Here is a 22,754-nt window from a genome sequence, read left to right on the forward strand (position 1 = left end):
TGATCCGTTCTGGACCTATAGTGAAAATGTTGAAAGGATCTTTTATTTTTAAAACTTGCGTGCTGAGAAATTGATTGACGAGAGATAGCGTTTGACTAAGACGTGACACAAAGCGAGAGCTGGCAGATTTCAACCTCCAGCAAGATTGGAACTGGGGAGCGAGTGTGGGTAAGGCAGGAACTCTGCTCATACTAAGAAAACACCGGGCGGACTAATTGTCACAGAGAGAGACTGGCGATACGGGTCCAGATGGCGAACACAATAACACTCATCTTAGAAAAGACTGACAGCCCACGAATCCTATCCCTCACTGCCGGAATATGTCATCTGCTTATACTGAATTATTATGTGACGGAACAGAGAAAGTTTGGAAGTATTATTTATACAATCCAATGCAGAACATGTTTATTGTCATTATGGAGAATGTGATCTCTGGGTTTCTGCTCCTGAAACACAGGTGGCCGGCACCCCCCTCCCCCCGAGGGGCTACTGCGATCTCTCAATGATTCATCGCTGTTCTGTGAAATAAACCCCTCTTTAACAGCGGAGGTTGATTAGTACCATATACAACTGGAGCCAGAGAAATTGTTATTCTGGCTATTTAATGGGAACAAACACATTTCTAATATTAAAAAGCTAAATCTGCCCGGCTGCTTTACTGTAAAAGATAAAGGCATAAACTGGATTTACGAAGCATTCGGCACACACAGACAATGGTCATTTGCTGTACTAGATGTTCCCAGAAGCCCAGTGACACAAGTTGCTCTGCGTTAAAGGACCGATAAACAAACATTACATGAATGTGGTTTTATATCCTCCGATCCCCTGTACGCTTATCATGTGACTATCATTATAACTCTATGATCACGCGCTCCTTCTGGTGTTATCCACCGAGCCATGTGGCAATAGAGGGCAGGGGGGTAGGTTACAGGGATCGTTCAGTAGATGTAAACAGGCAGAACGCTCTATAACACCCCGACATTTATGGGTATTGACGCAACGTATGCTCAGACATTCTCTAATGCTGATGGGATAATGTGACCCGGAATAAAATAACGGAATATAAAGATATAACCAATGAATCATTAGAAGACTACTTAACCTGAGAACTGGCCTATAGAAAATAGATATTAATAACATGCACAAACATATTCATGTAAACGTTTCAGAAATAGATATGTAACATGAAACTATGATTGGGGGAATGATTTGTCCTGCTCACATAGTACTTCCTGTCAGTAATCATACTGGAGGCTAAAATGACTGATAACAGATAGTAGTTGCTCAAGTATCTTCATGATAAGAGTTCTAGGAGATGAAATAAAAAACACATTTTCCTTCCTTTCTACGCTCTGTTTGCTGTGTCCACCCCTGTTCTCCACTCGCCCTACCGTCCGCTCGCCTCAATGGTAGAGACAGCAATACCCACTTGGCTTCTATTAAATAGGCTGATCCGGAAGAGGGGGAATATTGAGTGGGTGTTAGACACACTGGAGATCCTGGCAGATCCAGTGAATGAAGCGTGGAAGGGAAGGAACTTTTGTGTTTTTTTTATTTTTGGTGTAGTTCTGCCTTCCCTCCTGTCATGGTATGACCGTGTCCTCCTTTTGGGACCAGCAGTACTTTCAGAGACTTGGTAACAAAATGTCATTAGCAGAAAGGTTTGCTCCAGTATTGAGACCCCTTTTACAATAATAATATTCTAGGATCTGAAGAATAGGTCAATGTGTCCAGTGTCTGGGAACGTTCCCGTAAAGTGTGAAGAGCGTGCGTGTCACAGCTGACATTTCAGACACAGTATATTCACAACCTATTAATGGCATTTTAGCGATGGTGGGATCACACATCCTGCTAAATTCTCACCTTTCCTGAGCGTTATTATATCTGACAACAGACATGTAGTAATCTCTAATTACACTCCGTCCTCTATGCAGAATACAGTACATGTGAAGGGTGTAACTCCCAGCAGGGCTGCCCTGTACCCTCTTACCATTTACTGTCAGTGTGATTTCCCTCTCGCCAGCCCCCACTCGGGGCACGACCGCTCGACAGACGTATTTCCCAGCATCCTCCTGGCGAACCGTTTTTAATGTCAGGGAGTTTTCATTGCTCAGAACCTATGAGACAGGAAAATGCTTCTTTACAATCATTGTAAAAACACACACAGAATATGTACTAACGAGAGACTTGTTGCTATTGGTAGATTGTTCAATTCATCATCATTACCTGTCTGGGAGGAGAATTAATAATGGTCTTTATCAGGGGATACTTAAATATAAAATCAATCTTATTATCTTCTTTCTTAATCTGATGTTGTCCAAATATCTAAAGCCCTCTAAATAATGACCCGAATGCACCCTGTGGCCCCCGATGCCAAAAGATTGTATTTGGGAGTAACCAGGGCTCTCCTTTACCAGCCAATCACAAACGTCGGTCGGCTAAATCGTGCATTTGTTAGTTTTTATTGGAGGGAATGGTGGTTCTGTGTGGACGACGACAGATCAAGAAAGAAATCTAATTAAAAAGCTTCATAAGGGCTTTGGATAATTTTTATTCAGTAACCTTTATTTTAAAATTGTGTTTTTTTTTGTTTATGCTTATACAATGGGGGTGTCTCCCGGGGTTTATCTGGGGAGGGGGAGGGGGGGGAGGTAGGGATACTGTATATTGCTGTATGAGCCTTGTGCTGACCTGTCTGGGTAAAAGCCAGATTATGTCATTGTGGCTCTTCTAGAAGGAGAAATATATATTTCACTTTTTGCCATATATATATTCCTTTTGCCATTTTAATTTCAGAGATAAATATCAAAGCTTCATTTACTTTGACAATTGTGATTCTGATTTGAGGTTCAGCTGGTCACTAAGACCCGATATATACAGCGTTCTATGCCGGAGATTGGCTGAGAGCTCTGGGTGTGTTGTAAGACACTGTGCTCACACTTCCTGCATGTACAAACATTGTAACCCTGGAGGTGACCGTTCACTCACCGCAACTACACAGCCACATTCAAGCTACTTTAGTACAACTGGATAGGCACATGTTTACATGGGCAAGCTGCTTATGACACAGATAGTACCTTGTTATACTGCCGCTAGCCAGGTTCACACCCATATGCCACCTGAGGCCCAGAGGGCACCAAATACAACAAAACTCAAGTTTATAAAAAAAAAACAAACAAACAAAAAACTCTCTTTTAAATGTTCACAAAATTAGAGAAATTAACTGACATCACGAGGGAGGCTTTAAATAAAGGGCAGTCCCAAAAAACTTCCCAAATCAATCTCAATTGATTTCAATTACCTTCAGGGACTCAATGGGCCACTTCTACCCCACTCTCCCACAGCCCTGGCTAGTAGTAAATGCAGTTATCTGCCAAATTCTGTGTGCACAGTGACACAATAGGCGAGTAAGTGCATAGAGGTGACATTTACAGAGATAACGATATAGGAAATGTTTCAGGACAGTTGGTAAATATAGGGAATTTTTTGAAGTTATTATAAAATCAGACTCATTACTTTTTTGTTTTTTTTTTCTCTACACAAACCACCTCTGCTTATTACTAGTATTTTGATTAAGTAATGAATTGCCTGAGCGAAACCAACCTGAAACAGGTTAGATTTAAGTTTGACAGACAAAATCTTAAAATCCAGTACTATTGATTTGAATCAGCCAATCTGATAACACAATATAATGTTTGACATTGGCCAATCAAAATGTTCGCTTCCAACCAATAACTTTTGAACAATTTGGTTCTCCTACTTTGCCGTTTTCACTACTTGTCACCCCCACTTATAATGTGTAATATCTGTCAGATATCCCCCATTGTAATAAAAGTAACTAACAATAATTAAGGGCAGTCCGGATATGGAAAACATTTCAGTAGTAGTTGGATGTTTTGAACGTACCACGCCAGAGCCTCGCTTCATCCAGACAATGGTGAGAGAGGGGTTACCGGTCCACGCACAATGAAAGGTGGCTTCTGACCCAAGGTCCACAACAATAGATTCAGGTTCTGTGGCCATCCGAGGTCCAACTGTAGTAATGGGAAACAATATGGGGCTTACAAACCTGACGGAGAACATCTGGTTAAACTGTTCCACAGGTTGTGTCATTTTTCTAGTACAATTTAGAAAATTAATGCAAACATCCGATTTGGTTACTATGAGTAATACGACTGTTTCAGCCCAGCTACCTGTGATAGTGTTACTGAAAGGGAGAGTTACCCTGTAACAGTTTATATCGGCAGAAAATCCTTTCTGTAGTTTTCTAGTTAGAGTTATAATAGTAGAACCTATACAGATGGGTTACGTTGTGAACACAAATGGTGTGTATGAATGCTATAGTCACACACTGCTATTATTGCAGAGGTTACTGTATCTGGTACATCCACTATGCTCCATCTGTACACCAATATGCAGACTGCATGTGTGCACTAAATATAGATGAGATGCCTGATCTGGTCTCAATCCTGAGGGATGTAGTTCAGCCCTGCTTTGTATTTTATTTTAGTTTTGACTTCTTGGGTTAACTATGGTTGTATTGTCATTGTAAAATGTAGCAGTTTATATACTTTATTACACAAAGGATCCCCACTAATGATGTGTGTAACTATATCCATACATGGGTAATATATTGGCATAATGCTGACCTGTGGGGTAGGTACTACACCTATAACTGGCAGATTACAGATGTGTTTTACAATCCTCTCTATATACCGGAATGCTGCAGATCCTGAGAGATACATAGAATTCTAGAATGTGAGTCATGTTGTGAGGTCAGATTCTTACAATATACATCTACTGTTCTGCTGACGTTGGTGCTGCCGAGGGTATTGGTGACCTCGCAGGACACTGGCTCCGTGAAGAAGGAGTAATCCACCACCGTTTCATAGCTTTCTTCTGTCACCTCCTTCAGGAGTTGTCCACCTTTTGCCCACCTAGAATACATAAGGAGATAACATTGGAGACATTACACATTGCTGGTTCATGTTATGTCACTAGTGACTGGCGTTATATCACTATCACCCAGCTACACCTGTTGCTGAGTGGGGTACGTACCCCAATTCTATTTTAATGGAGGTTTATAGTTACATATCTGTAATCATTAATTGCAGATTTTGATCAGTGCTAATTGGATTAAGCAGAAAAGAAAATTAAAGTAGTAAATTAAAATGCAATAGGTGCCTTTACAACACTGAATAAGGATTTGTCTTGCAACAGGCTCTAATAAATACATGAACTAAGTTTTGGAGTTACCTTCAATGACATCATTTCTTTTTACAACCACTAGTGCAGGACTTATCCTTCTACTTAAAAGACCACAACACACATTGAATTTCTCGTATTACTAATAATGCCAGAGTCCGTTAATTATTGATTCTATTCCTTTTGTTGTTTTATTTTTAAGCTAGCACAATCCTTAGTGGGTCTCTCTCCTCCCACTCCTAATAACACCACTGTCATTAGGTGAGAGCTGACTGCAAAGGAGACAGGTAAATGGCCAAGAACACAGCAGCTAATACGTAGCAGTAGGTACTGTATATTTTAATGTACTATTGAAGGGGAATTTGTTGACTCTATTGAGCCCCCTCCAGCAAAGGTCAGCGAGTTGCCTCGGGAAATACCTCCCAACTATCCGGATTTGGGATGGGACAGTCTTGATTTGAGGGGTATTTCCTGCTCGTTGGCGCCTTTGTCCTGACATTCTGAATGTTGGGAGGTATGGACCCGTTTGCCAGCACACTGCACAGGGTGGTGCAAGTACCATATTGCAGTACTAGAGAAGCACAGGGGTGCGACTGTGCACTCTGATAGTAAGCTACAAGCACCCTGCCTATAATCCATGTCTGTACATCCCTAGGATGGATGGAGCCAGACCATAGGCCCCCCCGCAGCCCATCCACATATATTATAATCCTCCACAGCCAGGGCCCCGGGTTCTGTGTACCCATTTTCACCTCCCCCTCAGTGCATCCAGATAATGAACGCTTCATAGTACAAAAGTGTTGTATAAAAGATACAAGTGTATTATATATATATACATATTAAAAAACATAATGAAAGGGCCTCACTGGCTCTTTTTTCCTATTTTGAACTACAGAGTATATTTCTTGGAGGATCATGAAGGATTTAAGTTACCATAATGTAACAGATTAGGGCACATCTCCGTCGGGCCCCTGGCCCTGCGTCCCTACAGTACACCGCGCAGCCACCTATCATCGTACTGCGGTAATCTGCCTCGCTTCTGTGCTCCTCTTACTCCTCACACTGTCCAAGAGTATTCTCCTTTTACTCATATGACCCTCCTTTTAGTATTCAAGAAATAACTGAGCCGGGATTTAGTGTCTTGTACAAACAACGTTCTTATTACATTGCTTTTTTAGAGTGACAAAATGCAGAGTGTGCACTTTAACCGAGTCCCCACTGAAAATATGAGATTACTAAATCCCAGGCCCAGACTGACTGTGAAGCTGCTTTGTCTCCGGGAACTTTCCATTCCATTATTCTGGCGCACAGTGACACAAAACACTTTGTATAAAAGTAAGAGAAGGAATTCATATGGTGCGCCGTGTCTCTCTCACCAGGAGAGCGGCGAGCTACGTGGTCACAGTGCCTCTAGTCTGCGCTCGCTGGAAGACCCTAATTAATGCCGATAGAATGACTTCTTGCACTCTAATATCTGACACAGGAAACATTTGAAGAGCTCTGAGATGAAATGAAAACAATTCCCCACATCCTGGATGAAAGGAGAGCGGTTTCTGGCTCTGTGATTGGACTCTAGCGGACAAAGCTTGTCGTCTACGGGCTGAAGAGACTTGAGAGGACTCATTACAGCCGGCTCCGGAGAGATGCAGAATCCTCCAGGCCCGTTCTCCCGCCCTCCGCAGCTGTGCGGGGATAATGAGAGGGAAGTGTGTGGAGGAGAAGCAATCGTAGCCTCTGATAGAGGCCATTACATCTGTACATTTAGGTCTGGAGTCTCCATTAGCTGCTGATGTTGTTTGATATTATCTCAGAACATTGAGTCTTTAATGTATGTACATTATAACATTCATTAGCCACGCGGCTACTGGACACAATAACAACACGATGGAGGAAATGAAGCCATGTTTATATTGTGTTCTGGCTGAGCAGCCCCTCATCTCACATGCTGTCAGTATGTCTGCTGTAGCGATATATACCCACCATGTAGTTATAACATGATCGACATAGTGACTATTTTTATTTTTTTTTACAAGTTAATTGCACAAAAGTGGGCATCCTATAGAACTTTATGGGACTGCCAAGTCCTTATTATGGTGTAACAGTCTAGCAGTAAGGCCCCAGACTGTGGTTTCTAAATGGACCAGGCTGAAGACTTTGTTTCAGTACATGGGACCATGGAAACTACTACAATACGGCAACCAACACAACCTGCACAACAGTGTTGAAGTAATTTACATGCAGTGGTTTGCAAATTGCATATTTATCATTGAGAGCCTCATTGGGCAATAAAAAAAAATCATTAACACAATTTAACAGAAAAATATTGCTGCAATAAGAGGCTGCCAACAGGGAACAAATGCTTTATGTAAAAAAAAAAACCCACCTTACTTTTATAATAAAGTTTCATTCCTAATTTTTTTCTAGTGTGCATACGATGCCAAACTGGCGTAGCGAGCAGGAAGACTCCTCTTACTGCTGCTGGCCAATGTCACTGGGGGAGGTGGGGGGGAGGACTCGGGTGAGCTCTCAGCTGCCTTAATGACATATTTATTTTTGTTATAAATTGCGGCAAGTGAATATTTTCTACTGCTACAATAAGCAGCGATAGAAAATTTTCATAAGGGTGGGGGTCTGAATAAACAGAACCCATAATCATACCTTTTGCCTGCGGACTGTCATGAAGTGACGGATTTCTCAGAGAGGTACAGCTACGTCTAATCCCCACATACATCTGTTCCTATTACTGTGGTTTAACTGTTTATTTCACCCTTTTCTGTTGTTTAACAATTTAGAGGACATTTTGTATTTCCCCGCACACACACGATTGCTAGCTCTTTGTTCCACACATCTGTGCGTACACAACATCCCATTGGAAATCCAAGTTTATGGTGGCTAAGTGGTTAGCACTTCTGCCTCACAGCGCTGAGGTCATGAGTTCAATTCCCGACCACGGCCTTATCTGTGTGGAGTTTGTATGTTCTCCCTGTGTTTGTGTGGGTTTCCTCCGGGTGCTCCGGTTTCTTCCCACACTCCAAAAACATACTAGTAGGCTAATTGGCTGGTATCAAAATTGACCCTAGTCTCTCTCTGTCTGTCTGTGTGTATGTTAGGGAATTTAGACTGTCAGCTCCAATGGGGCAGGGACTGATGTGAGTTCTCTGTACAGCGCTGCGGAATCAGTGGCTCTATATAAATAAATGGTGATGATGATGATGAAAACATGGCTGCCACGGCAGGAGGCTTGTTGTGTGCTTCCCCTTGTAGGACGGTACAAGGTTAATATTCTTAGGATGTAAGGTTCTTAAAGGTGTTTGGAGCTTGGCAATCATTTTTGTTATATTTAACAGTAACACATTCACAGAGCTATTGATATACGGGATCTGATGAACGTGAATCTTTTATTACAAGAGAGGTGAATTTAGTTGTTTTAGGTTTACCTTTATGATTGGTGATCACCATATTCCATGCCTCAACTAGTCGTTTATTCTGATCAACTAACATGTAATGAAACAGGAAATGTTCTCTAGAAAGAATCATTAATGTCTGACAGTAAACTGGCGATTGGAAAAGTGAATGAATCTGCACCCACCAGTTTAAAGGTTCTGCAATAGTCGTCCAAGGCTGTGCATGCTGTAGTGTAATTAGCTCTCTTGTTAATGGCGATTAGCACTTAGCAGCTACTCTCATAATGTTTAATGAAGACATCTGGGTGTTGAGACGTTAAACTCTAAGCACCTTTTGAAGGTGTTGCAGCAGAAGCCATTGTGAGCTTTGGTTATGAATGACTTTGACGTATCCATATGCCAATAAAATGTGAAGCTGGCTGCTGATCAGAAGTAAAATACTAGGTCCGTCTGCCAACTTAGGCCTGACAGGGCGAATGTGTCACAGACCCATTTGTCTTGTCATTCCTGATATTGGTCAGGTCAGGCCCCAATACGTACAAACGTCAGTGGGAGAAGTAGGACTGGTTCCAGTAAAAGGCTCAGATTATCTTTGTGTAATAACCAACCAGCTTAGTGCTGAATGTGGGGGTCTTCAGTCCTCACCGTATACTGTTAATGGGACCAGTGTACTGTAGCACGTTGCTAGGATTACTTCCAGCAATGGAATTAATAAGTGCCATATGTAATACAGACAGCCCCCATGTCCCAGCACTCTGCTTGCTGGAAGTCATAAAAGGGGCTAAATGGAGCAGTGTTGTAGAAGAAATACAGTAACCTCAATTTTACATAGTGTAGAAGTGAAGTGTTTGGGGGTTATGCTTTTGATGTGATTATACTTTTGCACAGTGTTTGTATGGCTCTTGTGATCATAGTCCCCACCAGCATATCACTGCATGGGGCCATCTGACCCCAGCACCCAGATGTCAGGATAATACAATCGGCTGGGGCCCCGTCTCTCTGCCCACTTGCCCTTCTTATACGCTGCACAATATTTCATGGGCGATGTGCTGCTATAGGCGATTATTAATATGTATGACCAAGAAACATTTTTCTTCATCTACAAATACCATCTATAATAAATGAAAGGTTTTTTTTCCATTAATTACTTCTAAAAATATTGTTGTTTTGACCTCGAGCTGCCTCCGGTGCGCGTATTATAATAAATTTGTCGTCTTGTCAGCTTGAAGAATGCCTGGTGCTTCATGCAATGCGGAGCCTCACACATCTTACAAGGAATCAGACAATCGGAGGTACAAATACATGATAGAATGCTCCAATAATAATGTTTTATGTGAAATTAATTGCAGGGAAAACAGAATGCCTGTCTTTATGATGCTCTAATCTCATTAATAACAGCACGGCGCGCTCAGATATCTGCAGGTGCTGCTGCGTACAGGTGCAGAGCCTCGCACATCTCTGCTGACAGGAACAGAGCCCATCACTCTTCCTGTACACGGGACTCAAATACTGGGTGTCAGTCCGCTGTTCATTAGTGAGAGCAGTGTCCCAGATCCCTCTGTGTATACTGGATAAATACTCCCTAGCAGTGTATATACACTGCATTCAGATGATAGGCAAATATCCGAGCTGTGACCTTATCCCTTCCCTATGTCTGTGCTTTGGATGCTTTATACTAATCTAACACAAGGTAGAATATATATAATACACTGATTAAAGAAGCATGTGTTTTGACATCGTAATCTGGCCACTGGGTGGCACTGTTCCGTTGCAGTTTATGGATCCAATAATCTGAGCAATCAACATGGCAGCTATTACTTTATCCTGTGTTGTTTTTGCATTCTAATTATGTGCACCCCCCTAATGTGTGTAGGGTCAGTATAATAAATATATGTTGTGTCAACATCTCACATGAACTGCGAGGGCAGTGTAAGATTTCATACAGGGACACAGCTAGAACTGTCTGGGGGCCTATAGCAACATTGCAATGAAATAGTCTATACATCCCCATAAAGTCCCAACCACCACTATGTCTGCTCCGTCGCCAGTTACCGTTTAATAGGGCAGAGCACTAATTACATTAACAGCCATCTGACACATTAGTCTGCATTATATATACAGTCATTTTATCCTCATTACTTCCAAATCATATAACTGCCTGCAAACATTCATAATGATTCAGCGATTACTTTACAGAAAGTGTATTGCCCGGGGCCCATATGCTGCCGGGGCCCATAACAGTGGCGTGTTTTGTGTGATATAAATGTGCCCTTGCCTTTATAGCAGTGATCACAATTGTGCACGGCAGGGTTTCCATTCCTTGAAAATATTTTTTTAGACCATTTTATTAATCTGTATTGCTGACCAACATGTGTTTGCTGACATATGACTGATGTTCTTTCAGGGTCAGATCTCCCCTGGGTGGTAAATGCCGTTGTGTCAGATTCTGGTCATTATTTTACTGACAGGCACAAATTGTATATTCTTGTATTACTGACTGGCAGTAATTGTACTGGTGGATGGATACACAATAAGGCCTCTATGTCTGTAGGGCAGAAGCGCTTTACATCTGATCTCTGCATTACGCTCAAGGTGCCGAGATCTGGAGGTGATGGCAATGGTAGCGTCTCTCTGCTTCACTACTTACAGGCTCACTCACGCCTCTGCGCACGCTACACAGTGCCCTTTCTGCACTCGGCTATCGGCTCGGATGCACATATGGGCATGCTGGATATGCCATGTGATTAGTATATATACACCTGCAAATAAATTAAATACTGACCCCATTAATCATGGAGCAGTATGAACTACAGCATGTTGGAATAAGGGCTTCATATAGAAGTACTTGGTCACAGGTCGGCATGTAATTTATATAATTATATATATTTACCATGTTCTATAACCAAACTATTCTATATTAGCCATGTGACAGCATAGGATGAGATGAGGGTGCCAAGGGGTAATTTGTTTCCATAAAGACTATTCAGCTCCACCTGGTCTGCTGTCCATCGTCCCCCCCACTCACACAGTCCTGTCCCCTCTGTTGGGGTTACCGGAACACTGTATTTTATACACAATTTAGTTAATATCTTAAGAAAATTGCTACAAAGAAGTGACTGGAATATAAGTAGTGATGTGAGATGAAGGTGCCGGAAGTGTAATTATTAAACAAGTAGAAGTGTCAGCGGAGATGAAACATAAATAGTTATCTGAGAGACAACTGGGGAGCGATGTGAACATGCAGAATACCTTTATAATTGATGAGTTGTGATGTCATATCTCATGGATTATACGTTTATTCTACACATTCACTCCATCACAACTCATCAATTATAACTTTATTCTGCACAACAATTTATTATTGTCTTTTATGTATTATTATAAATATGGAAATGATCCTAAAACCATGCGAAGCAGATACATGTGATACGTTTTCCCCTCTCCTCATTTCATATCTAGACAGTGTATTAAAGAAGTCATGTAACCTTTACATTATTGATATTTCACCTTCAAGGTAGGAGAATGTACTTTCCTTCATCAGATCAATGACAGCTGAGTGCACCCATTACTGGCTGAGCCGTCTTTATGCCAGCTCCCATAGCAGCGACATAAACGGCGGGGGGTGGCACTCTAAAGCAGCTCATGACCCTTCACAGATTGGGGCCACCACATTGGGATCACTCTCTCTGCTCGTGTGTCAGTGTTAGGTAAACTGAGAACGTTACACTAAGGAGGGAGGAAGAAAATATAATGTAGGGGTGGGTGCCTCATCTTGGGGATTGTTATTAAAATCAGGACTGTTGGGGGGGGGGAGCACGGTGGCGTAGTGGTTAGCACTTCTGCCTTACATCACTGGGGTCATGAGTTCAATTCCCGACCATGGCCTTATTTGTGAGGAGTTTGTATGTTCTCCCCGTGTTTGCGTGGGTTTCCTCTGGGTGCTCCCGGTTTCCTCCCACACTCCAAAAACATACTGGTAGGTTAATTGGCTGCTATAAATTGACCCTATTCTGTCTGTTTGTCTCTGTCTGTGTGTGTGTGTGTTAGGGAATTAGACTGTAAGCCCCAATGGTGAATGAGTTCTCGTTACAGTGCTGCGGAATCAGTGGCGCTATATAAATAAATGGTGATGATGATGTTGCCCCAATCAGTACAACTGAATTTAGATCCAGTTTCCAGTTTCTCTTGGCTGACTGGTGAGTGAATGAAAGCAGCGCCACCTTCAGCCAGTGGGATGTACTGCCAGGAACTGCCATGGACTTGTGAAGAAGATTCTTAGGGTCTGAGATGTGAGTTCTCCTTGGAGGTGGGCAGACTGCCCCTTGTGTTATCACCAGGATCCATGTTATTTAATGATGTATCTTTATAATAAAACCACAGGTAATAGTCTGATTACTGGTAGAATACATTTATTTCCTTTATAAAGATGGGTCATGTTGGAGGTAGAAAAACCGTGAAGTTTTCTGGCAAAGTGGAAGGATAGTAAGAGGCTGTTAATGATACATTTACTGGCTGTGGCGTATATAGAAAATGGGGGAGTTGGCTGTCGGTGTAAATGTGTCGGTGTGTGAACATATTAAATATAGTTAGTATATATGTTGTTTAAAATACTAATGGTGTGTGGATGAAACTGATGTTGAGCTACATAGTTATTTAAAAAATTAACTGTTACTTTATTACGTCAGTATTTTATAGCAGACACTCTTATGAGTAATTATTATGCACTAATGACGTACTCCACGATGATAACTTACCTTTCTCTCATTCTACCCGGGGTGACAAAATAAAAGTAAAAAAGGAATCCATTTGCATTTATGAATTAGTAAAAGTTGCATAGGATAGATAAGAATGTGCGGTACAAGTGACAGGCACATCTAGATCTTCATATTTACACAATGCTACAGAACACAGCATGTATTTCTAGTATAGTGTGATTTGTCTGTATGAGCAATCCTCCTAACACAGACAGCTTGAAACAAACCCAGGTTTATTCTCTAGTCTGCTCTGTGAATTATTAATTACTTCCCGTAGATAAAGCAGAGAGGGTAATTTCTGTGTAGACACAGTATCTGCTTGTAATGACACTGAAGAGGAATCCGGTTCAGAAGTTAGTCAGAGGTATGAAGCGTGTACCCATAGAGAATATTAATTCTACATTCTGCCTCTATATAAAGCAGATGTATTGAGTATATAATATACAGATGTGGGATTATAATATACAGATGTGGGATTATGCACTAAGCAAGATGTGAAGTGACTTTGTGAAATATTTTAAATTAAAAAAAGCAGTAAATATACCTTGTTGGGGATGGCAGGATACAGCTAGACAGAAGCACACTGAGGGACAGTAGTGGTGTCCCCAAATACAACTATATATATATATATATATACAATATATATAACATTGTAACTACATCTACGGAGTCAGTGATTCCGGCTGTCGCTCTTCCACTGTCTGTGACTGGCCGGGAGTGTGGATAAATTAGGAGTTCATTTGTCTGTTCACTTTGACCTGATTTATTTTATAGCTATATTTTCCTGCATTAGATTGTAGCATTTTGTCCTAGTGTATGACTTAGATAAACGTCTCTGACTGTGCTCGCCTCCATCCTCCATCCTCATCTCGACTCCCAGTTCACGCGCTTAAATCAGACAATGTTTAAGAATATTATCAATTATTTCAAAACCGTGAAGTGCTCAAACTAATATCTGCGTACCAAATGTAGAAATCCAAATAGCTCATCACTTAGTGCTTGTTGTCTTCATATATTCAAACAGGATCCTGTCCTTCACAAAGATGCTGTTTTGCTCACAAGAAAGAGTATAAAAAAATCAGTGTCGTTTGCTTGCAATAGAAAATGTCTATATATATAAAGGCCAAGATGCGTACTAAAAGTATACGAAAGTAGTATATTTGAAATTTGGTATACTTTATTCAAAACTCTAAGTAATTGGTCTCTGCCAAACAGGAACCCCATGAGGCAGTCACCTGTCGAAACGCGTCGGTAAGAGTCTGTCTCACTGTTTATTAGATCCTGATTGGACGCCTTGTAGATAAGCCTGTCATTTCTATTTGAACGTACACTCAATGAATTACCATCTATATTATATAGATGAGTATTCTAGTGCTAGGTGATATACAGTATAACATAACTTTTTTTTTTGTTGTGATACTGTTTATCTGCAGGTTATATTCTTTAAGTCCCTCATTAACCCACATATTGGAAGGTCTTATCTGCTATACAGTTGGGTGTTGATCAACCCTCTAATCAGTTTCCCCAACAGTATAGAGACTGTTATGAGATATGTACGTCGCACCCCCCAACTGTCCTGATTTAGGAGACAGCCCCGATTCCTGGAGGCTGTCACGTCAGGACGTTTTTCCAGCCTTGCAGTCAAGGTTGGCAGATCTGTTCCGTACACCTCCGCTCTGCTGTGAACAGGTGCCAGCAGCAATGAAGAGGTATTTTGGGTTTTTTTTGTGTTTGGCCTAGCACTTTAGAAGCAATGGATACACCCCAGGGCTGTGGCCTGGACCCACCTAATAGGTTCTGGCCACACCGTGTGTCCACTTCCCGACTTTGATGATGTAAATGTTGGGGAGGTATGAGGTGGACTGATGGCTGAAGGTGCTGTCAGGCCACAGGCTGCATTCATGTTTATCATTATTACCATTTATTTATATAGCACCACAGTAATAACAGCAGACTGAGGTAAGAGGGCCCTGCTCGCAAGCTTGCAATCTATTGGACAAAGGGAGTTTGATACAAGTTCCACACATTGCAATCTGGCTGGACCAATATGCAAAGGTAAAAGTGCTTAGTGATCCAGTCACACAGCAATGTGGGCAAGGAAGCAGTGGGTTGTAGTCTTGTGTAATGGTGGTAATGGGGTAACCTAGGGAGGTTAAAAACTGAGATCATCGGGCAGAGCCGGATTTAGACCTCATGGGGCCCTAGTCAGGATACTGGTTTTGGGCCCCCTCCATGAAACAGTCATAACACTATATTTTTGTAGCCTACCATATACCCCTATAGTTAAGTAGAAGTGAAAGCATGTGCCGCAGCTACGCCGCCAAAGGTGGTGGGGGCGTGGCTTGCATCTTTGGGGGCGTACCTAACGTGAAAAGAGCACGGCTACAGAAAAAGGCACCCGATAATTACTGAGCAGTTCCGGTTTTTAAGTAGTTGGGTCAAAACAACCTAATAAGTATTTAAGACAGAAATACTTATTAAGTTGTTTGCAAAAATAATACACATAAATCCAAGGATGTGCCCTTGTCACTTTTGTCCATCAATCATCAAACTATGCCCATTTATTGCCACTTTTGCCCCTTCATTGTATTACCCTCTGTGCCCCTTCATTATGTCACCTCTGTCTATGTGCCTCTGTTTTACTTACCTGTCTTTTTCTCTTTTTAATTACTCTTTTCTGTCTTCTGGTCTCCTTGTCTTCTTTCTTCTCCCGCGCAGCTCCTCGGTGTTAGTCCTCCTCACAGTGGCCGGAAACAGACTTAAAAAAAAAACAACAAACCAACAAACCAGTCACGTGATCGCGCGACAGGTCCCGGCAGTCTCTCCTCCTCATTCAGTGGGAGCAGAGAGGAGGAGAGACTGCCGGGAGCCACGCATGCGATCACATGACTGGTTTGTCTTTTACTCTGTTTCCGGCCGCAGCTTATTTTAGTATGTCGGCGGACAGTGAGGGATGGCAGGCGGAGGGGAACGCCCCTCCGCCTTGCCTACCCCGCTCACCGCCAGTCCTGACTGGGCCCTCTGGGTACTACTAGGCCCTAGGCAGTTGCCTAGGTTGCCTAGCGGTAAATCCAGCCCTGTCATCGGGCTAGCATCTCAAATTCATCAGAGAACAGAGGAAAGTCATTGTGCGAGGGAGGGAATTCCCTGGATGTGATGAGAGACGCAGAACGGAGGTGTCCAGTTAGGAGATATTTTGAGACAATTTCTGTTGCAGCAGTTTTGTTTATTCAGTCCAGTATTTCGGTTACACTAAGGTGCAGATAAAGACCTTTTGTGATGTCACCAATGACAGGCACACCTGGAGGTTAAGTCACCCACAAAGTGCGGAGCTCTATTAGTAGAGGGATAAAGTGCACCACTCAGAACCACTTAGTCTAATTAATCCAGATGTGTGCAAGCGTTTCGATGGGAAAATAATCTGCTTTTATGTAGCTCTGTTTTTATGCTTCTGTAAATGATTATTACACTGATTCCTCATTAGACTCACTGCTATTTTAAGCAATGCATATCTGAAGTTACCATGTACGAGCAGAAGCTGTTTGACTCATCAGACCACCAGAAATTGTTTTACTTGTTCAGCTGATCCACCTGTTGTCTACCTGTTAGAGGGTCAGTATAGTAAGTTGTGGCCATAATATTTCATGCACTACACGGGAGAGACGGAGGGATGCAATAACAGTATTGAGGGGGACCAAACCTCACAACATGTGACAAAGCAAAATCGGGACAGAATATGTCACACCCACAATTTAATTAAGCCACACCCCAGCATAGTCAGATAATTATCACTATTGTGAGTTGGGTCTTCATCAATCTGGGCCCCTGCTGAATGCTGGTTTGGCCTTACAACAAAGCAGATTAATAGTGCACTTGTGGAGACGCCGGCTCCACAGACAGGCCGCGGGCCAATCACGGCGCCCGGCCACGGACCAATCACGGCTCCCGGCCGTGATGAGGTCATAGGGAAGCACCCGGCCCGGAGATATGGTCGGCGGCCACGTGGAGGGCAGTCTGTTCAGCGGGAAGTCAAGCTGGAGGAAGGACGTCCGGAGAGAGCAGCAGCAGCACCCACAGTAGCAGCAGCACCCACAGTAGCAGCAGCAGCACCCACAGTAGCAGTAGCAGCGGTGGACATCACCAAGACCAGTCCAGACAGAGGAGCTACTCTGTCTGGTGAAGGCAGAGCAGAGCAGATAGTCACGGAGCCAAAGCACGGCAGGGAGCCCGGGCGGACAGCATTAGCAGGACCGAAGAGCTACGCTGACGTCGCGAGCGGAGGACCTAGACCAGGTAAGACCCCAGTGGGGACCACCTCTCCCGGGCCCACGCCCGCAGGCTATCGGACACTATTTACTCGGGCCCAGGGCCTTCTGCCGGCGTCCATTAAGTCCGCCTTTCCGTTTGGTAGCTCCCGTTAGACCCAATAGGGCACCAGGCCCTGAGTAGATCCCATAGGGCACGAGGCACTCAGGATTCAAAGACGGGGCCTAAAGCCTGGGGATGACCTGTCTTTGTTCCCCCTCTCCCTTTTCCTATCCGTATCACCCTTGGGGCAGAGTAGGGCAGGAACACACACACACTCTGCTTTGATATTGTACTTTGCCGTGTTAATAGTGTCCTGGGTATTGTACTGTGCAATTGAGTATTGTATTGGGAGTATTGTACTGTGCAATTGAGTATTGTATTGGGAGTATTGTACTGTCAATTGAGTATTGTATTGGGGGTATTGTACGGTGTAGTGGGTGGTTGGGGCGTGTTGTGTCTCCCTGCAGGGGTTGGAAAGTGGTGTGTTGGGACTGACCGCCGGGTGGACTCAACTCGTCCCCGGGCCGTGCGTACGGCCTGGGAAGGGCAAGTAGGCGAGCTACGTCTCACCCCAGGGAGAAGGACCGAGGAGGGTCTCCCGAGCCGGTAAGTATTGTCTATCCCCTTTCCCTTCCCCCTTCCGTGTAGACTCTGGTGGGGCAGATCCTTGGGCGGCGGTGTGGCACGACTTCTTCGCGGGCTGGGGGAGATCAAGGTCTCCCTCGGTGCCTTGGAGGTAGTGTAGCACAGCCCTTCTGAGTTCCGAGGGCGGTTCGGGCGTTCCGCGGTTCCACTGGGGCAGTGCAGCCCTGCCCTTGTGAGTTCCGGGGTTGGTCACGGCCGTCCACGGTTCCATTGGGGGTGTCTGGCCTGAGTTCCGGCAAGGTTGCCTGACGGTTCCAGGGCAGACGGTGTCTCGAGGGGTAAGACGGAGTCCGCCCGCACGCCGGCAGGAGACTGACGGTTCCGGGTGGGGACTGTGATACCTCGCGGCGCACCGCCGGCGGAGTGAGTCTTGTCCCCACACTTGTGGCCCTCCCCAGAGGGGAGTAGGGAGTTCGGGCGAGAACGTTCTCTACCCCGAACTCTTGGAGCCGCGTGGCTTGGCCAGAATAAAACGGATAGTCACCAAGCGGGGCTGAGTAACCCTCTAGTCCTGGGCGGCATTCCGGACACCCCCTTCCTCTTCCCCCATTGTTTTCGTGTCTCTGTTCCTCTCGCATGCAGAAGGGACCATGACTGCAGCAGAAGCCTCCTGCACTTGACAGATTCCACCCATAGCGACCCTCGGGATCAGGTGAGAACCTTTCCTCATTACAGGGGACTCTTCGAGACGTTCTTTGGGAGTACCGCCCTCACACACTCTTGCCAATATCAGCAATCGGCACAATATTAATGAGAGAGAGAGGACAGTTCAAGATAATAGTTAATGCACCAATTAATTCTCTATACAAATACTGTCCAGAAGCATTTTTCTAATTTCCATCTGGGCGATTCATCCTGTGAGTGTTGTGTGATCTTCTTGCTGAAGACAAACTCGCAATACTCATCCCTGTGTTATCCCTGATCTGGTTTCGGGAGGACCAATCCAATACTGTGATACAAATTATAGGACGTAAAGCTGAGTTCTCTCTATGTGCCGGTAAATTGACAATTATTTTTCCGGATGCAAAGTGGGGAAACTTCATAAACCAGCTGTTGCCAAACATTCCAGCAGCAACAGATAGCAGAATAAGCCGCTGTCTCTTTCTGTGCTTATAGTCAATAAGGAAGCAGATACCCGCTCTTTAATTAAATTACTGCTATCAGCTGAAATGGGGTGTCTCCTCTTGCAGTGTGTAGCCCATGATCAATGCATACAAGCCAGAGAGGTAAGATTACCAGCTGAAGAATACATTTTATATTATATTTCTGTAATCAATGGTTGTGCAAAGCACTCCCTGCCACTGTGATAAACCAGGGAAGCATCACAACAATCAGCCTTCAATGCTGCTTGTTTGTGTTCTGTTATGAAAATACACAGAAATATAACTAAAAAAAACACCTTTCATTTTCTAAGCTCCATTTAATAACTCTATAAAGACAATTTAATAACCGTTGGGCACATTAGATGGGAAGCGCCTTCTGTAAGTACAGCCAGACTTGTTTCATTCTAAGGAATGTCCCAGCCACTGTGTTTTATGCTCTGTAAGGTATGCAGATTAAGGAACCACTATTACAGCAGCAATTGCTATTCAGACATTGTAAATAATAGAACGATTTCTTCCCGTGTAGAAAGAAACTGGTTTACTGCATTTTATAACTGCTTTTACTTCTGCTTACATTGCTTGCTCAAGCGTTGTTGGTAAGAATCAATGATGGCTTGAAATAAAATGGCAGCTTGTGTTACAAACATTAACAATCAGTCTGAAGTAGTTGCTGTTTCTCAGATTGCCTGGGAATAGTGGTTCCTGTAACCCTCTGATTTGCTGCCCAACCTTACTTACCAGCACCCAATGGTAATATATTCAGTGTTTGTACATAAATCAATGTTGTCACAAATACAGACACCGGTCTATATCAACGAAGAACTCTTATGCTCACAAAAAAACATTAGCTTGTTAGGAGAGGAGTATTCATAGAATTCATGGCGGCTAGTGTACAAAGCAGATCTCCAATCTGGTAGCTAGTGTCTAAAATAGAACCCCTCTCACCCCAAAATTTAGTTTATGATGTGGCAGAGGCTGGGGTAAGAGGAAGTGCAAATATTTCATCTTTCTACTTGGTCAAACAAGAAAATATTGTTGGTTCACTATCCTACAAATAATGACTGTAAGCTTGGCTGGTTCAGGAGAGAGGAACAGCTGAAGGTGATGATGGTGAAAGCACCAATGTGCTATCTACATTTACATCCATATATTCCTCTTGTTTAGCAGTGATGAGAATTATATAATTGGCTTTTTAAATATAAAACTTAGTGACCGTTCCACAGCCCATTACATTGTGGAGGATGTTGAGCGTGCTCCGGGCCAGGTCAATGCTGTAATAATATATACATGGTATTCACATATGTTCAGTCCAAGTGCTAATTTGTTTTCAGTAAAAATGACTTTGTTTAACAATTAACGGAGGTCCCTGCATCTTACCAATGCTTGTTCATCTCTCCGCTCTGCTGGCTACGCCGGGCTCCCCGTCCACATTAACTGGGAAATGATTATAAATTGCGGCTCTAGAAGTGACATCACTGGACACAGGTTAAACACAAGTGTGCCCAGTAAATGGTGCTACTGAGGATGGTGCTACTTGTGCAAACACCCATCCAACGGAATATTACCTAGATGAGTAAAAAGGGTTTACTGTCAACCTTGCTCTCTCTGCTGATGGATTCATTTAATTAGTGACCTACATACTCAGCATTTTACATGCAACTCATTTAAAAATATCCTGGTGTGTTTAGTTTCACACAGAATAAACCCACTTTGAGAAGGTTAGATGTCCACCCACAGCCCACCATGTAACCCAGACTACTACAGTAATGTAACATACATAGCACAAAGTAATTAAACCTTAAGGAACCAGGATCATTATTGTTACATTTCGATTGTGTCCCTATAACACACGTAATCTTTAAGGTTGGAAAAAAGCAGAGCAGGTTCCAGCAATATCCTGGGGCTCTCAATACACAGACTTATTAATCAATAAAGACCTTTGCAATATTGTGATTAATAATGATAAACAACATGGGACTTCTAGTAGAAACCGATATATCCTGGCCTGGCTGGATTATAGCATAGACAAGTACAACGGCTGTACTACCCCTTTGTGTAACTAGGTGGCGATGCAGAGCCAAACATTCTAAGACCCATTCGGACAATTGTTATAGTGAGTAGAAAGTTATTTTAGGATCAGATGAATATATACTGTAACTGTACTATATATTTTTGTATTTATATGCTTCATATTATATGTATTGTATGTTATTTATATATAATGGCAGTTTTTATTTCAGAAAATAAGGTAGAATACCCCTTCCCCTCCCCATCTCTGAAAATCCTAATCTTGCCCTTGTTAAAATGCCCAATGCAAAAGGTTTCTCTGCCAAATCACAACACGGTGCCTTGCAGTAAACGTCGTTCCCTCAGTGAACATGTAATACAATGTCCTAGAACCACCCACACCAACAATCCTTGTAAATAAAACACATTGCTGCTGTAAGATGGTCCCACATCAGCATAACAATGGGATAATGGAAGCCTGGAACAAATACTTATCAACCTTTGTGGAGAATATGGCCTCTACATGACAATATTCTGTGCTTGCTTCTTAATAAAGAAAAGCTGCTAGGTGAACACACATTCCAATCCACACTTTTAAATACTTCTAAGTGTCAGATCTTTGTAGAAAGGGCATCAATCACTAAAATGAAATCCTTTACGCCGCGGCCCTCGTAGGATTGCTGTGCGTAAACATGAGTCTTAGGCGCTGGACGTATTTGAATTCTGCTTCCACTTGTTGGATCCTAATGAAAGCCGCACACGTGTGTTCTGAGATGTGCTGCCTTGCATTTTAATGCTCGGCTCTCAAGCTTACCCTCTACAAAGCTATTCAATTACGAAGCACCTGTTAATAATGGTAGAGAAGTCCGGTATTACATGGCTGAATGCTTTTAATTTATTGCAACATCAATATATGTTGTACGTGCGTCTGCACATATATATCACTGCTAAATAAACTGGCTTCAAAGATTATCTAGCCTCCTATCACAGGAACGGGTGGACTCAGATGTAAATGTTGTAGGGCTCTTTTCAATCCAGTCCTTAGTTAAAAATATTACGACTTGCAGTAAATTAGGAAATGTTTAGAATTATTTATTCATAAAATCTTGATAACCATAGCACAGATCTATCCCCACACGGACAATGTCCTTCAATGGGAAGGAAGTTGCAGGATTGTGAAGTCAACCATTTATGTTTTAAACTGAAAAATGTGACTTGACCTCCCGCTATGATGATATAAAGTAGCCAAAAAATCCCTTATGTGCAGTGAGTAAATATTCCCTTTTTTTATTTTTCTAGGTTTAGCCATTTAAACCGGTAAATTTCAA

At 42.9% G+C, this 22,754-nt stretch overlaps 1 protein-coding gene across 3 annotated transcripts in view; it reads right to left on the reverse strand.

The window, feature by feature from the left end:
• Positions 1-22,754, reverse strand: part of KIRREL3 (kirre like nephrin family adhesion molecule 3) — a 541,498-nt gene that overhangs the window by 55,661 nt on the left and 463,083 nt on the right. For all 3 annotated transcript variants that reach the window (XM_075190473.1, XM_075190474.1, XM_075190475.1), the window contains exons 8-10: positions 4,789-4,937; positions 3,907-4,034; positions 1,991-2,117 (exon numbers count right to left, since the gene is read on the reverse strand). In XM_075190473.1, the coding sequence (XP_075046574.1) occupies positions 1,991-2,117; positions 3,907-4,034; positions 4,789-4,937 (404 nt within the window). The remainder of the gene's footprint in view (positions 1-1,990; positions 2,118-3,906; positions 4,035-4,788; positions 4,938-22,754) is intronic.

This window comes from Mixophyes fleayi, chromosome 11 (assembly GCF_038048845.1).
Source record: "Mixophyes fleayi isolate aMixFle1 chromosome 11, aMixFle1.hap1, whole genome shotgun sequence".
NCBI lineage: Eukaryota > Metazoa > Chordata > Amphibia > Anura > Limnodynastidae > Mixophyes > Mixophyes fleayi.